The 16921-nt window shown below is 47.1% G+C and overlaps 5 protein-coding genes across 5 annotated transcripts; 4 read left to right on the top strand and 1 right to left on the bottom strand.

Annotated features, from left to right (window-relative positions):
• Positions 1-84: 84 nt before the first annotated feature.
• P170DRAFT_362980 (RNA-binding protein) lies at positions 85-1239 on the top strand (the record flags this gene model as incomplete). Its single annotated transcript, XM_024844546.1, has 5 exons — positions 85-167; positions 468-524; positions 585-684; positions 760-1135; positions 1187-1239. The coding sequence occupies 5 exons, from the start codon at positions 85-87 to the stop codon at positions 1237-1239; spliced, it is 669 nt and encodes a 222-aa protein (XP_024702311.1).
• A 697-nt stretch (positions 1240-1936) lies between these two features.
• Positions 1937-4829, bottom strand: sac6 (fimbrin). The gene is made up of 5 exons (XM_024849670.1): positions 4552-4829; positions 4264-4474; positions 3527-4209; positions 2390-3372; positions 1937-2327 (listed from the first exon to the last, which is right to left on the bottom strand). The coding sequence occupies exons 1-5, from the start codon at positions 4572-4574 to the stop codon at positions 2293-2295; spliced, it is 1935 nt and encodes a 644-aa protein (XP_024702312.1). The 5' UTR covers positions 4575-4829; the 3' UTR covers positions 1937-2292.
• A 1291-nt stretch (positions 4830-6120) lies between these two features.
• On the top strand, positions 6121-9342 carry P170DRAFT_457411 (DDHD family phospholipase; the record flags this gene model as incomplete). Its single annotated transcript, XM_024851717.1, has 5 exons — positions 6121-6805; positions 6859-7591; positions 7679-8244; positions 8297-8900; positions 8974-9342. 5 exons carry the CDS (start codon positions 6121-6123, stop codon positions 9089-9091), a joined length of 2706 nt encoding a protein of 901 aa, XP_024702313.1. The 3' UTR covers positions 9092-9342.
• Positions 9343-10880: 1538 nt separating this feature from the next.
• P170DRAFT_511669 (PX domain protein) lies at positions 10881-14032 on the top strand. The gene is made up of 2 exons (XM_024854912.1): positions 10881-11542; positions 11591-14032. Exons 1-2 carry the CDS (start codon positions 11001-11003, stop codon positions 14007-14009), a joined length of 2961 nt encoding a protein of 986 aa, XP_024702314.1. The 5' UTR covers positions 10881-11000; the 3' UTR covers positions 14010-14032.
• Positions 14033-14355: 323 nt separating this feature from the next.
• P170DRAFT_438727 (transcriptional coactivator p15/PC4 family protein) lies at positions 14356-15167 on the top strand. The gene is made up of 2 exons (XM_024849671.1): positions 14356-14703; positions 14763-15167. Exons 1-2 carry the CDS (start codon positions 14431-14433, stop codon positions 14982-14984), a joined length of 495 nt encoding a protein of 164 aa, XP_024702315.1. The 5' UTR covers positions 14356-14430; the 3' UTR covers positions 14985-15167.
• Positions 15168-16921: the final 1754 nt, after the last annotated feature.

Genomic DNA, 16921 nt, shown 5'->3' on the forward strand with positions numbered 1-16921 from the left:
TAATCCTGACATCAACGCCAGTATCCGTGGCCAAAGCATAGCCCAGCTACCTGGAGTCTATTTCTGACAACCAAGAATAGCACGATGTCTCGCCCTGGCACTACCCTGTATGTCACCGGTTTTGGGCACGGAACTCGAGCTCGCGATCTTGCCTACGAATTCGAACGGTACGTGCCGCTCGTCGATTGCTACGCCCTACTATGACCCGACGATCCGTCTCTCCTTCTCGCAGTCTACACCTCGGTTGAATCTCGCAAACATCGACGTCGGAGCTCTATCCATAGTGTCATCATATTGATTTATTCGCTTCACAACTTATAACTTCCTTCTCCCTAAGCATTCCCAACCCCGAGGACCAATTCATTTATTGCGCGCATTTGGTCATTCTACGCCGTCTATTCACTTGACTTATGACTCCGTGTTTGTTTATTTTGGGTTTCTGTTTTTTTTTACTAACCTTGCCCCAGATATGGCCGTCTTGTTCGGTGTGATATACCAGCGCCGCGTACCCCATCTAGCAGGCTGTGTGTTCAGAAACTCCCGCAATTGACTAAGTTTGCGTTCTAATTTTTTTTTCCCTCAAGGTTCGCCTTCGTGGAGTATGAGAGCCGTCGTGATGCAGACGATGCTTACCATGAAATGCACAATAAGCGAATCGGTCGCGATGACCTACTGAAAATTGAAGTAAGTATCGCAACTTTTCGTTTTTGAGTTCCTTTACTTCTCAAGACCAAGTCAACTCGTTAACCTGGCACTCAGTGGGCTCGAACGCCTCCATCTGCTTCTTGGCGGTTCGACTCTGGCCGTGACCGCCGCCGCGACCGTACTCCTCCACGCCGTGGCCGCTCGCCATCCCCTCGACGTGCTCGTGGTGACTATTCTCCTCGAAGAGACGATAGATACGAGCGGGATTATGATCGGCATGATCGCGAATACGATCGCCGTGATCGAGATTATGACCGTCGAGACCGTGACTATGACCGGCGCGACCGCGACCGTGAACGCTCTCGTGACCGTTCTCGCAGTCCTGATGAGCGGGACCGTGACATTAAGGATGATCGTGAGCGCCGTGATGACGACCGTGAGCGCCGAGACGATGAGAATGAAAATGCACCAAATGGAGATGATCGAAAAGGTTTGTCTATGTGACCATCCACTCCAAGTGATTTATCACTCATTATGGCAGTTTCTTTAGATCCCATGACTTCGGCTCATGATGAGCTTGATACTGCTGAGTAGGTTTAAACTCACGTTAATGAAGCCGGATTCCACTTTATGCGCCTTGACCATGCTTGTTGCAAGGGGAAAAGAGAGTAAGGTTGTGTGAGATGAAAAAATTAAGGTTTATTTTGCTTTTGATGCCCATGTCATTGAGGCAACAAGAGCTTAATAGCCCTCGCGCAAGACTGTACGCCGGTATTTCATATGTTCCTGTTCTTTCGTTTTACCCTTTGCTTTTTTTTTTTCTATTTCCTTTTTGCTTTGCACCCGATCGGACTTTCCTTCCTCGCTTCCCTACTCCATCCTTCTCCCACATCCCCTCTTAGAAAAGTTGCCTTTGTGATGGTTTTCAGAGGCTCGGACTTGGTTTCAGTTTGGACATTGGTATTCATCGTGGTCAGCAGCTCGAGCCATTACCGATCGAACATCGAGCGACCGCTTTCATCTCACGCCGCGTTTTGTCGTCCTTTCCCTCGTCCCGATTCCCAGCCGTCCGTCGTCCGTCTAAAGCACAAATTAATATAAGACGATTCCATTTCCCGCTCACCGCACCCGGTGGTTGCGAGCTTTACAATGTCGTCTCGGACCGAACTAAAGCCGTCTCGGGCTTGGCGTAGTGTACGAATTGCTCTTCAACACCGTAGTCTTTGAGCCTCGTAGTTCGATCGCTTAGCATTAAAGTCAATTTACATATAGATGTAACTCATAACAGAACCTTTTGTATTTCACTATTCTTCTTGCCCTCGCAATTAGTAAGTAACCTCATGGGACACAGCAGCTCAATGGCTACCTTGCCCCGCGTGCGCAAATTTTGGGGCATGACGCCTGATGTTACGACAAAAGAAAAACTTCTTGTACATGCGAACAGCTAAAACCAAAACCTCAGTCTGGAACTAAGTTATAGGTAGGTGAAATAAGAGTACAAGGAATCCTTAGATATAGAGCCGAGATTGGCGGATTCCTGCTGCAGCATGCATGTCATGAATGGGGTCCAATTTAAGAAAGCACGTTCAACCATTGCCACCTAGTCGAGAACAGGAGAAACAGAAGCACTAATGCACAATTTCGAAATCACTGCATTTTCTCATGTGTGGCCATAAGTGAGCCTGTTTCCGTAATTAGTATGACTACTACACTCACTTTCAGAACGTTTGTGAATCAGACTCACCGATGAACGTGGTAATCAAACGAGACCGCACTTGGCAGATATCCTCAGGTACCAACCAGATAGTTGCACCTAACTTCCTTGCTATGCTGATGCTTAATTTGGCATTTCCATATGCCTCCTCATCGGTTCGGCCTGCAGTAACAAGTTCATAGTCCACATATGAACTCTTCAGCCCACTGAGCACATCCAGAAGGAATATACCAGTTCCAATTGACTGGTCTTTGAAGCTGCGAATGGATGAAGTTTTGCCTCCCTTACGAGACATGTCGTTGGACCACCGAATCATTTCAGAATCGGTAATTTCACGTTTGCCCATCCGCTGGGCCAAGCCCGAGAGGGTGTTCGTAATATCCTTCCGCATCAATTGCCATACCAGTCCTAATGTGAGGGTGCGCTGGCCATCGGTGATATCGGCCCCTTGTACACCTACAAGGGAAAAGCCAATATGCTTCCCAAGCTCGGTTGCATAATTCGTATTCTCCACAGCCTTAAACCGCATCATCTCGTTTCCTGAAGCTGGTGCTTTGTTAACATGTCTCCAATTGACACTACCCGGGATGACCTTATCGTAGGCCTGCAGCAGCACAGTGCCATCCCGAAGGTCGTCGAATAAAGAATTAACCGCAGGCTGAACATCCAAGGAATTCAGCCAGAGAGTGAACACTCTAGCTTCTCGTTCCCCTTCGGCATCGAAATCCTCGACCTCTAGTTTCTCCTCTTCGGTTATCGGCTCGAGTCCGGGGATGGTGTTGAACAAGTTGGCGACAAAAGCGAGATTGAGTTTTGGATTCCCAGCAACGAGTGAAGTGGGTGTCAAAAACTTCCTGCAGCCTACTTTATCTGCATTCCCCAAAACCTGTTCAGCTCGCTGAAGTAGGTCCTGAGTTTGTAGGGGGCTGCGTGAGCATGCGTCGGGTGCAAGTTGACTGAGAAGAACGGTATAGTTTTCGCCATCCTTCACATCTGTAGAAAAGTTCGTCACCCTGGAATGGCGATACATCAGTAATCCGGAATTTTCACACATGACGCCTTTCGTCCCTCCCACAATCTTTCGCTACCAGAGGCTTCAATATGTGGGGTCAGGGTGTCACAAGCCTACAAAACACAAGGCTGCAATATGGCCAAAACATAACGTACCTTCTATCCCACTTCGCGTTCTTGAGGTGGTAATTGAACCATCGCAGGAGAATTTGCTCCGGGGGCAGACGAAGAAATTGCTCCAACGTTTCGTCATCCTCCAAAAGCCTGTATAATTCAGGATGGAGTTTTATGTCAATCTTGCCAAGAAGACCCCGACGGATAATCTGCCAAATCAACCCTAGAATAAGGTGTTCGCGCACTTCTATAATGTCCCCGCTGCCGATGTTCACAACCGAGCAACCAATGCCCTTGGCTGAGTTTATCACAATGTTGTTGTTTTCAGTCATGTGAAATGCATTAAGCTCCTTGATTTTCTTCCCGGATTTGTTCAGAACGCGTTCGTCAATTGTATCAGGCACGCTGTCGTTGATCAATTTCGCCAAAACTAATCCGTCCTTGCACTTGTCGAACATTTCAAAGGTGTCAGTGGGGAATGGGAGGGAGTTGCCAATGTCTGGATCGCCCGCTAGGACAGCATTGATATGCCTTGTAAATTCAGTTCTCTCGTCCTCGTTAATAGTATGGGTAACATTCGCCGAGGATCCTTGAACGTGAATCTTGCCCCCAATACTGTTTCGAGGGACATGTCTAGAGCCCGTCACATTTCCCTGTAGAGCAGCTGGGGCGGGGCTATCGACCGGCCTGGTTTGATTCGGAGCAACGCGGAGTTTGGAGATAAGCTTTGGTTTGATTAGCAGGCTGGTCGCTGGTAGATTTGGTGATAATATACTAACATCAACGTAATCTTCGAGCTCCACCCGACGAGAACTGTCGAGTTCGACTTCCTTCAACGCCTGGCGTACGACATCATACGGTTGACGTTCCGATTGTTGGGTGGACTTAATCACAGTTGCTTCATCCAGGTAGCCTCTTTCATCAATGTCTAATTTTCTGAATGCATCCTGAAGGGTGAAGATCTCGCCTTGATCAAACTGCGGGAACTTCCTGCGGGCCAGAACAGTTAGAGCATTCGCTCAGGGATACACAAACGACGGAACTCGAGGAAGTGAAGAGTAGCATACCGCTGAAGTTTGATCACATTCATTTTGCTTTCCCCTTCCTTTTTGTGCCCTTCGCAGCTGACGGTACCTTTGATGTAAAAAGCGGGGGTTTGGCTGGCAGAGATGCAGGAAATAAGATTCAAGGTCTGTATTACGCACTGGAAGCTTTGTTGTTGAATGAGGAAGGAATGAAGCTGTCAATGCCTTTCTTTCCGTCACCAGTCTTGTTAAGGGTTGAGTTTTTGGGAGAAGATAAGCGAAGTAGGTCGAAGCCAGCACTGCCCGTTCGGAGTAAGTATTTAGGCAGCCTGGGTGAGACCCGCCTCAAAAAGGAGGGGTGATGGATGTACTCCGTGCTTACAATACTTACACCTTACAAGTTGATACATTTGTCCCACCTACCTTACCTACTTGTATGGGTAGGTAAAGTATGTACATGTTCTGAGGATGATGGCTTTACTTAGTTACGTAATTTACCAGCCTAGGTAGGTATGGTAAGGTAACTGGTAGTCACCAGGTACCTTAGGCACGACAGAATACAGTACATACACGGACATCATACTCCCCACTAGTTATGTACATGTACCCTGGGTAGGACGGTAGTTAGACGAGGTAGTTAGGTACTAGGTATGTATGTAATGTATAGGTATGTACCTGAAGTACCCAAGTACTTGTAGGTGTCGAACACTTCCAGGTTTCTAAGGTACTTACTTACCTACCTTCCACGTGGAAGAGTACCACGATCCTTCCGGTAAAAGGGACAATTTTGACCTTCGGGAGTTTGTCATTCGATTTATGCAGTAAGGGTTGACCGTGATAGGCGCATAGACCTTACCTGCATCTGAGGTACATACCTTGAGGTACCTGTAGGTACTCCGTAGTTTTCAATAGGTACCTTGCACTAGTTACGCGGCCGACACAATAAGTGAAATGACATAGATAGTTCTCTCTATGACGTCAGAAGTGATGGTCAGCGACCTGCTACACAGTTGGCAGTGGTACTCCGTACTAGGTAGAGAACTATCTGCTCGTAGGCCTGCATGCTTATCTATAAAACAAGGCGGGGTATCCTGCTCTCCGGTGGTATTAAATAAACCGGTAGGGAATTCGTGCCAATAATGACCTGACTTTTCGTGTTGGTCGGGTGTTTTGTGTCATACCTTACCTACAGTAAGGAGAAGGGTGCCTAATATATTTGGGGGCTGCAGGTACCTAAACATCTAGTTACGTACTATAAGAGGAACCTTTTGACTTCCTTTTTTTTTTTTTTTTTTTTTCCCACGAGCCTTTGTATAAGGTATATACTTTACGGAGTATACAGGTAAATATTAAATTGTTTTCGTCGTTGATTGGCAAGGGACCGTAGCTCGAGGACTGACGGAGGAGTGAGTACCTTATCAGTTTTATGATCCCGACGGCAACTTGGTCATAACATCATCATCTCGGAAATCCTACATGCACCCAGCCCACATTCTCACTGCCGACGCGAGAAGTACGTCGACAAAATCCTGCCAACCTGCGCAGACTGTATAGACCTGTGCTGAGTTTTCTGGCACCGCTTATACCCCCATTCCCCCTCTACAAAGCTCAATGTCCCAGGAACAGCATGGCGACCGGGAATCCTTTTTGGGAACAACATCACGGAATGTGCCTCAGCCCAACATTGTCCATAAGCACAACCAGGACGTTCTGCAACAATCCAAAGGCGAAGACCACACAGTCACACACACACATCGATTAAGTCTGCGCCGCTATCCCAGGGATTGCCCCCCTTTGCGAGTAAGATGGTTCTATGCCGTGGACTCCCCTAAATGGAAACCCCAGTTGTGGGATCAAAAGAAGGACGCCTCAAAAACCCCGCCCCCTCCTAAGAAATTCGTTCCCTTTTCTTCCAAAGACTCCCACGCGATCGAGACCGCTTTCCAAAGGCTTTCAGATATCGAGGCGGCGCACGAACAATCCAAACACTCCGAAAAGAGCGGCATGCCGCAGGGCAGTACTGCAAAAGTAGCTGTTAACGAAGACTATCTCTTCGACGTGGATGTGGAACGGAGGGAGCTTTGCCCGGCTTACTGGGTAGGGCCCGTTTACGAAGTCCGTCGTGGGACCTGGTTCTTCCAGGATGGATCTTCAATAAAGCCATGCGAGGAAAACCTAGCCACGCAACTCGAAGAGGGATACCTCAAAGTGAAACCATGGCGGTTCCACGATATCCACGACACCTCCACGCAGCCCTTCACGCAGCCCTCCACGCACTCAAAGTCTTTTGACACAGGTGATCCTAGAATCATGAAAAGCGCCGCTGCACACATCGCTAATTCAACCAAGCAGCGCCTGGGCTTTTGCCGAATTCAATCGGGCATACGGCACCTGTCTCGCCTGGTGGACTCCCGAATCATCGTCTCTTTGGTGCATATATGAGAAGTATCGTAACCTATCAGGACCACTCGGCGGCATTGATCACAAATGATGATTTCATGTCGCGAGTGAGCACAACGGTGTACCAGAAATTAGGCGGAGTGCCCGGTACAAAAATAGTTCGTGGGTTTATAGACTCTGGGAAAGAAAAGGGCATCTCGAACACGCGGAGACCAGCAGAAGAGCTGTTGCCCGAGACACCCGTGGAAGGACTGGAGGCTCATGAGGCAAACACCTATGGCTCAGTGGATGCCAGGGCAGCTTACAGCCAATATTCTCATAGAAGCTCTACAGGCGACATATCAAAATCCACGCTGGAGCAGCAGATGTCCTCCCTAACGGGTGAAACCCAAGACGAGGCGCAGCTTGAAGAACAAGCACGCAGACAGGAGGAAAAAGAGATGGAGGATTCCCGAGAAGTCGACAACGAGGACAGGGAGCGACAGATTGATCATCTGGTCCTTGTCACACATGGAATTGGCCAGCGGCTTGGGCTACGATTGGAGAGCATAAACTTCATACACGACGTGAATGTTTTACGAAAGACCATGAAAAATGTTTATAAAGCCTCACCTGACCTGCAGGCTCTCAACTCTGCATTCGCGGATAACTACACAAACTGCCGTGTTCAAGTACTTCCTGTGTAAGTTGTTGCGGTCGGAATCTACTATAACTAATAATGCAGTATCCTGGGATATAATATAACAGGAAACCTGCTGATTTCTTCTAGGTGTTGGAGACACCTGCTTGACTTCCCATATCGAGGAGCGAGACATACTCGTAAAGAGCTCGATCTTGCTGATGCTGATTCTTCCGATGACGATTTGTTCCCCAGCCTAGCTGATATCACTTTAGAAAGTGTACCGGCCGTTCGAAATTTAATATCTGATCTGGCGATGGATGTTCTTCTATATCAGAGCGATTATCGTGAGCATATATCCAACATCGTCAGTCAGGAAAGCAATCGAATTCTCAAGCTCTTCAAGGAGAGAAACCCATCCTTCAGCGGATCGGTTAGTCTCTGCGGTCACTCACTTGGCAGTGCTATTTTCTTTGATATTCTTTGCCGCGAGCAGCCTGGTCGCGAGTCTGATCAGAAGACCTCCGTAGAAAAAACAAATACACCAGAAAACAGATCACGGAATCAGCAACTGCATTTTGAATGCGAGGAGCTTTTCTGCCTTGGGTCTCCTATTGCCCTTTTCCAGATGCTTAAAGGAAAGACGATTGCAGGCAGGTCGGCGCCAGGCATTAGCAGATCCGGACTGCCGCTTTACTCTGCTGAAGAAACAGAGGGTACCCAACTATCTTGTTCTACTTTAACCATCCTTTACTCATGGTGCCGCAGGAATTGAATATTTCGATACTCAAAACATGGTGTCTTCCCCGAAATGCCGCCGATTGTACAACATCTTTCACCCATCTGATCCAGTGAGTTATCGTATCGAGCCTCTTATATCACCGGCAATGTCTTCATTAAGGCCGCAGCCTTTACCTTCTGTGAAAAAGAGCCTATGGTCTACATCTGGCCAAAGCCTTTCAATAATAGGTAGTCGCGTGGGGCAGAGTGTTGGATCTCTGTGGAACAACTTTACTTCTGGTGTTGCGAGTAGTCTGCTCAACCGCAGTCTTGGTCTAAATCCTGACGATGACACATCTCAAATTTCCTCGAGCGAGGGCATTCAAATGCAACAGTCCAAGTCATCTCCTGATGGAGACATTGCAAATCCTCATCCTGACCGGCACCCTACTCTTATAGACTCGGGCTTAGAAACACTCTATGAAGGTTTCCAGAGGACTCGGAAAGACGAAAGACAGGAGTCTTTGAACCCCAGCGGCAATTCATCTATGGAGGATGAAGGACCAGATGATCGATTGAAAAAAATACGAACCGAAGATGCCAAAGTGAGAGCACTCAACAATAATGGACGGGTTGATTACAGTATTCAAGAGTAAGAAAGCCTTTAAATTCCTTTGGGATTCTTACGATACACAAACTGTCCAAACTGATCACTTGTTAAACAGAGGAGCTTTTGATATATCTTTGATTGCTAGCATCGCTAGCCACTTGACTTACTGGGCAGATGAAGATGTCAGCCACTTTTTGCTTTCCCAAATGCTATCTAAGAAACGGCCTCATTAAGGCGACTTGAGAACGACGCCAAGTTTCTCTACTTCAATCCCTATCCCTGGGGCCAATTTTTTCAAGCAAGCGAAACCTAGGTAGCAACGAGCGTTCACGTGTGCCACAAGCCTAACAAGAATTTGATTTGCCTATTCGAACTGATCAAAGATAACCCCCCCTCCACAGACATAAATTCCACGCCAGGGGAATGTTTACTTGATGTAACTAAATAGATAGTTATTTGAGCTCTCGTAAATTTTAGAGTGGGGCGGAATTATCAGCAGCCCAATTCTCGCCATGTCACTCTTCTGTGTAAACCTGTCAAGGGCGCGTATCCCGTAGAATGTAATGACTTTTGGTACTATGTACCTACCGTGCCTTAGATAAGTAGGTACGTAAGGCCAATAGATAGACCGTCAAGGTCAGTACTCGTTACATGCTAGGGGCTGTAAGATAGTAAGGGATATTGAATTGCTGTAAGATTTTTGAGGTGGGGGGAGCAAGAAAGAAACAAAAGTTGAGGAAAATAAGCCTATCCTACATTTGGACTATTTTCATTTTTTATTTATTTTTTATTTATTTATTTATTTATTTTGTTGGAAAAAAGTTACAACCAGTGTTCTGATCAAAGGATATAGCCGGCTGGCACTACTACCGTAATTACTCATCCATAAGCGGGTTACTCTTTTATCCGTTCCGCCAAGCGATAAACTTTTATTACTCATAAGAAAAATCCCGGACCAAATTTTCTTCTTCCTTTCTTCGCACACAGACATTTATCAATAACAATGGTTCATTGGGATTGATGCGAATTTCCAGCTCCAACCTGGAGCTTGGGAACTATTTAATGTTTCTAGGTCCGCAGCATGGTTCTTCACTACCAGCAGTTTTACTGACAAGCTGTTAATGTGTGAAACTGGGTTTGCTCGCTATCTTGGGTTTCGTACTCAAAGCTTTACATCAAATGCACTGGCCAAGTACTGCTTTTTGATCAATAACTGCCCCCGGCCCCCTTCAAGTGCTGACAACTACATATTCATGATGGCTATGGGGCCCCTTTAGAGCAGTACCTGCTGTAAATTGACTTTTTGCTAATGCTATGTTGGGCGGGTATCATATTCTCGCCCCCGGGTTGATTGTCAAGCAATCAAGCAAGGATGGAATTAATGCCTCGGGGAAGGTAAAATAGAGTCACTCCGCATATATTTGCTTGATGTCTGACATCTTGACATTGCTATCTTCTTTGCATCTGGCATGAAAAACATATACTTTGAATGACTGGATTCACTCGGATAGCGAAGAAAAACACCATTCTTTTAGCTTTAGATGCCGTGTCTTCTTCATATAAGACAGGGTAATTGTGAATGGGTACATACTGAATATTTATATACTATTAGATAGATATGAACATGTATGTACCAACGAACCCTGCTGTTTATGGGGTAGCTTACGGTATAATTCGTTGCTCATGATTCTTTATTTTATCTCATGCCTTGGGGGGAATGGTGGATCTAGTATCAATAAGCCCCCTACCTAGGTACATACCTGTGGAAATAGTATAGACAACTGAAGAAGGCCAATTGATTTATTGTATTTTGGCGGATGTGTTTATAGTTGGTAGACATCTATGGATGCTGTAAGTACCTTACCTCAGGTACCTAAGGTACGTAGTTTCGTCGTACTACTGCGTAATTTGGTAAAAAATACATATTATGTAACCAGGAGCACATACCTACCTAGCTAGGTTAGTTAATTAGTTAGGAGTGTACTCTGCAGGTAGGTGATACCCAACAACTTGCCCTACCCTACACGCTGTTCATTAATCCAGGTATCCCCAAGTCACATTAATTTGTTTGATTTAGTGAGGATCTAACTGAGATTTTCACAAGCATGCTGTGACTAATGTCTATTTATAAAGTCAATAGTCATGAATGGCCCCCATGAGAAACCCAGCCCAGCGCAATTGCATGGGTTTGAGCGTGATAAAGAACCACTCGACGAAAACCACACACGAATAAGTGATGAAAGTGGGAGCATCAATGGTGACCAAAGACCTTCTCAACAAAGAGGAACTTACGGTCTTATAATCCACCACATTTCAACATCCAGCAATGAAGCTCTCATTTGCGTGTGTATCTGCATAGTGGGCGCAACATATGTGCTGCTCGGGAGACTTGGCTTGCTCCTGATTGGACTCGTTAGTGGTGTCATCTTACATTCATCATGGGAGGGAACGAACCCCAGCGACATACCGAACTCCACGACGCGGAGAGAACTTTCATTGAATGTTGTCAATAGACTACTCGATTGGCCCAGGCGCTCTGTTCATGCTGAACATGAACTTGATGAAATCCAACCATTTATCACCAAGGACCTGCCACAAATATCTGTTGATTATTCTCCCTTCCCTCCTAAAACAGCAGCTGCGTTGGATTCATTGACGGACGCAATAATTCGGGACTATGTGAAGTAAGCAGTTCACCCATTCCATGAGAATTGAGCTTACCAGACGCGAAGCCACTGGTATGAACCGATTCTGCCTTCTGAAACAACATTCCCTCGTGCCTGTCGCGAAATTTTGACCGGTTTTGTCAAGTCAATGGCCTCCCACCTCGCGCGCAAACGAACTACGGACACTTTCCTTGAGTTTTTGACCAATTCCTCGTCTATCATGATCGTGTTTCTCAATGAACTCTCAACTGCTTTTGAAAACGTCGGATCATCTACGAAGCCCGAGGAAACTGTTAGGCGCTATCTTGAACGATATCCGGAGAGCAGCCTAGCAAACGTGTTGGCTGACCAACAACAACGGAAAAAACTCAATATTATAGCCGATGATATCCTGTCTAGCTTTCTGGACACTCCAGCTTTTGGCTGTGCCCCTCTTAGAACCTTCTGTCGGGAAATCTTATGCGGTGTCGTCTTGGAGTCCACCATTTCCAACCTTTCACGACCGGAGTGTATCAACAGCTGGATAATACATCTCTTTAGCGAAGGAGAGTCTGAAATAATGAACGCGATTGATGCCGGCGTTGAGGGGGCCAGGAACCAGGGCGTAACTACTACGAAACGCCCCGGGGATGCGGATGCGCCTCGGTCAACGTCAACCGATAGCTTTGGTTCGAACTCGAGATTCTCTAGTCAGGGTTATAACGAAAAGTCTGAGTATGCAGACAAAGCAACAGAAGACGCAATAACTGAAGCAAAACGATTGAGCGCCTTGATCGCCGCTCAGGATTTACAGCAAAATGGATCCAATGATGAGAACGCCTCAGAAGCCCCTATTACTTCGCAGAAGGAGGACCCTGCCTTGGATTCTGATATTATAACGAGAAATAAAGAATCTGTACTCGAGCCAGTGGAGAGGCAGGGGCGTCCAGGAATTTTGCCAGATGCGGCCATTTCTCGGATGAACAATGCTGAACCAGAATCAGCGTTCTCATCGCCGATGCAAGCGAGTCGTCCATCGCACCGGAAGTTGGAACAGCCTTTGCAATTGCCACCTTTAACGCTTCACCGTGCATACATATCAGTGGAAGACGGTTCGGAGTCCCGTGGGGCCTTGGTTCGATCGAAACCAATGTCCAATTACATGCTTCAGGTAGAACCAACATCTTCTCAGCGAACTGGGTGGATGGTCTTTAGAACCTACAGAGATTTTGAATCGCTTCATGAGACCCTGGAAACCATTTCAAGGCTAAACAAAATACACAGTTTCGCGGACACTTACTCTTTACTACCTACGTGGAAAGGATTGACAAACGGAGCCTTAGCAAAGTCTTTGGAACAATACCTACAAGCTGCGCTTCAACACGAGTCTCTTGCAGAATGTGAAAGAATGAGACGTTTCCTTGAGAAGGAAGGTCCCGTCAGCCCCGAATTGAAAACTGCGCCCACAAGGCCTGGTTTTTTCCCTACCCAGGCGGCGTTGGAAAATGTTGGAAGGGGGGTCTTGGATGCTTTAACTAACGCACCTAGGGGCGTCTCTAGTGGCAGCAAAACTGTTTTTAGTGGGATGACTGGGGTGTTTGGAACAAATTCAAGCAAGAAATTCAGCTCGTTTCCAGATGTCGATAGCCCGCCACTTGATGGCACTGCCCAGTCCGGGGACACAATTGGCAGTGCGTCTCAGGCCATTCAAAATCCAAAAGCAGAAGATATGTCATTATCTAGGACATCCAAAAGCGGCGTACCTGTTTCTGCTACCGAGCCCTCTTCAAGTGACGGCTCCCTCGACAGTTCAAGACCCACGAGAGCGACACCAATACGCGGCAGCTCAGATTATTCTCCAAGCGAAGATCCGGTCAACAATTCGGATCTAGAAACCAGGCACGTGGAGCATGTGCCATGCTTGGATGGATCCCCCGAGAAAAGTCCAAACGCAGTCAATGTGGGCGAAGCAACTTCCGCTGAACACAGCATCTCAGGAAACCATACATCTTCCATAACACATGAAGAGACTCGTATCGCAATTGAGCTCATCTTTGCTGTTATTAACGAATTGTATACTTTGTCTTCCGCCTGGAATATACGGCGAACTCTTTTGAATGCGGCCAAATCCTACATCCTACGCCCCGGAAACCCAAACCTGGAGACAATTCGTGGTCTTCTGCAGAATTCAATGATCGATGCCAATACATCGGACGAGGCAATCGGGATCTACCTTGTCAAACTGCGTGAGAATGCCCTTCCAACCAAGTTTGAACTTGATTCCTGGCCGCCGCCTCCCAGCGAGGCCGAAAAGGAGCGTTTGCGAGAAACAGCCCGAAGAGTGTTTGTACAGAGAGGGTTACCACAGGCACTAACAAGTGTGATGGGAGCAGCTGCTAGCCGTGAGGCCCTTGAAAAGGTCTTTGACTGCCTTCAAGTCCATAGTGTCGCGAGGGGTTTTGTTTTCTCTATTTTACTGCAGGCCCTGAGAGCTATTATACTTTAGAGTACACGAAGCATGCAGGTGTGAACATATATATTTTCATCGGCAACCATTTTCCCATCAGTTGGCCCAGCACCAACCCTATTCCGCGTACGGAGTGCTCTTTTCACTGCACCGCTGCACTCGACAGCTCGCATTGATAATGGAGGTTTTTGAGTCCCTGTAGGTACCATAAAGGCAGGGTGTCTCAGTCGGAAAGCCGACGAGGAATTGTGCAGTACATACGGAGTGATGATAGCAGTGGGTAGGTGGAGCCTTCCGCCTTCCAAAAAAGGCCTAGTATGTGGCAGCACCCAATTTAATTACTACTAGTTAACTACGGAGCAGGTAGGTCCTCTGTGCCTGACCTATAAGTTTTATCATCCGAATAGCTACCCTAGATAGCTCGCTCATATCCTCCATTGAGCATGCAATACGGGACATAATGGTCTCCGAAGTCAGAAAACGTTCGCCAGAGGCTGATAGCAGTCATGGTGAACATTCTCAGTCCAAGAGAGCAAAGACCGCGTCGCTGCAAAGTGCCACTCCGTACACTCGTCCCCACTCAAAAGCATCGGTGAAGATCGATTCAAATGGGGATAAATACTGGGAACTTTCAAAAATGCGCAGAGTCACAATATCCACATTTCGTGGCAGAACCATGGTTAACATCAGAGAATACTATGAAAAAGATGGACAAGAGCTTCCTGGCAAGAAAGTAAGCTCCCTCTCAACCGTATTTCTTGCGACCAAGAAGGTATGCTCAATTGCTTCAAGGGAATTTCTTTGCCGCTCGATCAATTCGCCTCGCTTGTGACCATGCTACCCGAAATCGAAGCCGTGCTCAAGGAACAAGGGCAGTCGATTCCTCGGCCTGGGTATACGGGCTCGGACAGCCGCCAAAACGAGAGTTCTGACCCAGACGATGATGAAGAACCCACAAACTCACCGAAGAAGAACATCGAGGCAACCAGTGACGAGGACGATGATGAAGACTAAATCGCCCATACGAAGAGATATTGCTGGATGAGGGTTGGCGTGATCTTGTCGTATGATTAACGGAAAACTACGGTTCTAATTGCTGGAAGCTTTTTGCTGGTATTGGATTTTCTGGTTGAACTGAGCTCCAATCAGGCTCTGTCCAAGGTAGTTCACTATCGCAGTTAATTAAATCTACCGTCTCGATCCAGGAATTCACGGGAGCTAGAAGTAGTCAAAGGGAATTTCTTCTCGTCGCAGGCTCCCTTAGGCACCTGTTCCGAGGGAAGGAGGGGGGAGGTTGTTCTTAACACGAAATGCTCGAATCCGACGACAGTTCACTTTAGACAGAATGCTAGTAATAAGTGTTGATGTGGTCTTATAGACCAACCGCATTTGATATGTTGACTATTTTTTGGACCTGGCCAATTTGGCTGGGTAGTCGAGTACCAAGGTTTCTTCCTGGGCACTGCGGAGTAATTCCGATAGTCAAGGTCATACCCCATTATTAGCCCCTTTTCAGTTTTCACTGCGTACTCTGTCATCCAGGTACAGCTGGCTGACCGACTTGCCTTCCGGGATTTTAGTTTTACTGCCACCAATCCAATTATCATAATACTTATGTTTACTCCGTTCTTAGAACGCCCTTAAGTTAGTATCGCGGAGTGCCCTTGAAACCCCTTTCTTTAATAACAAGGATGATAAAAATAAAAATTCAACCATAAAAAAACAAAAGAGAAACCAGCAGCAGTACTACTAATGATAGCGATTCCCTGGAGGGCCAAATAAAAAGAATTCAATGTCCGAAGCCGGGTTCGAACCCGCGAGTTATGGTGTGTCCCCTTCCAAGGGAAATTCAGACCAGAAGGAGGAAAAGTCGTCTCGGGCGGCCTTCCCCCCTGGGATTTTAGTTTTACCCTCTATCCGTAGCACATGCATCCATTGCTCTCTCCTGAACTCCATTCCTCCTGATCTAACAATCGCGCCGCCCCTCTTCGCCATCATTCCTCCAAGCAGCAATCTTTATTGCTAATTACCACAACTACCTACGGTCGTATTACGACTCGGTAGGTGCTTGTTTCTCCAGAGTAACTCCCGAAGCGCTGCTTGTCAAACGGAGTGACCACCTCAGACTGGACTTTGGCTGACTCCAACCCCCCAACAGTAATTGACCCTGAGGAGTCCAGAAATCAATTCGAAGATACTTGATCCTTCCCACCTCTCGTTATATCTCCTGAACACTACACCACGAAACAATCTCAGAAAACGCAAAGACTAGTGGGGAGGGAGAATCTTGAACGGAGAGGCGAGCACTTCTGTCCTCGCGGGCCGTGGCCAACAACTATAGACAACGCCCTGGTCATGATGTGCAACCCCCAATGAATGATCAAGTGCTGCCTTGGCTTCCAGGAAACACATTCTTTGTTGAAGACCAATCAATCATCACCTTATGCCAAACCTGAATGCGGTATTATGTGCTCGAAGCCAGCAGGCACTAACGGCGAAATTCCAGGACCCATCTCACCAATTTCCATGCAAACCCGCGAGACGGCTACAAGACGGCCATCTTTCTAGAATCTGGGGAGGAAGAGTAGGATGAAATCTATAGCCTAGGTTCCCAGCAACTGCGGCATCTCTTATTTCTTGTAAAGCGGCAGGCGTATTCAACAACCTCGGGATTAATTCGCTGACGCCGTCGAAGTCGTCAATTTGCCCCGAAGGGCGCTATTACTCGGCTCTTGTCAGTCTAAGGTGTAAAGAGACAAGCTGGTAGACTTGGACATAGTCACCACATCACTCAATCTGCTTATTAACAGCCGACAATAAATCCGTGTCTTACAACGAAGAAGGCCACGAATCCAATGTCGGAAACCGCCGCGGCAACCCCCGCTAGAACAGCCTCGTCTAGGCCAATGCCATCCGAACCAGCAAATGAAATGGATCGAGTTGGAGTCAGT

Source organism: Aspergillus steynii (genome assembly GCF_002849105.1).
Source record: "Aspergillus steynii IBT 23096 chromosome Unknown P170scaffold_6, whole genome shotgun sequence".
Lineage (NCBI taxonomy): Eukaryota > Fungi > Ascomycota > Eurotiomycetes > Eurotiales > Aspergillaceae > Aspergillus > Aspergillus steynii.

Excerpts from the sequence above, each read along its gene's own strand:
- sac6 (XM_024849670.1), bottom strand. The coding sequence starts at position 4,574 with ATGAATGTGATCAAACTTCAGCG. Across the intron at positions 4,210-4,263 it reads AGCTCGAAGATTACGTTGAT|CTTATCTCCAAACTCCGCGT; the intron begins GTTAGTATATTA and ends ATCAAACCAAAG. Across the intron at positions 3,373-3,526 it reads AACGCGAAGTGGGATAGAAG|GGTGACGAACTTTTCTACAG; the intron begins GTACGTTATGTT and ends TCGCCATTCCAG.
- P170DRAFT_511669 (XM_024854912.1), top strand. The coding sequence starts at position 11,001 with ATGAATGGCCCCCATGAGAAACCCAGCCCAGCGCAATTGCATGGGTTT. Across the intron at positions 11,543-11,590 it reads ATAATTCGGGACTATGTGAA|CCACTGGTATGAACCGATTC; the intron begins GTAAGCAGTTCA and ends CCAGACGCGAAG.
- P170DRAFT_438727 (XM_024849671.1), top strand. The coding sequence starts at position 14,431 with ATGGTCTCCGAAGTCAGAAAACGTTCGCCAGAGGCTGATAGCAGTCAT. Across the intron at positions 14,704-14,762 it reads AAGAGCTTCCTGGCAAGAAA|GGAATTTCTTTGCCGCTCGA; the intron begins GTAAGCTCCCTC and ends AATTGCTTCAAG.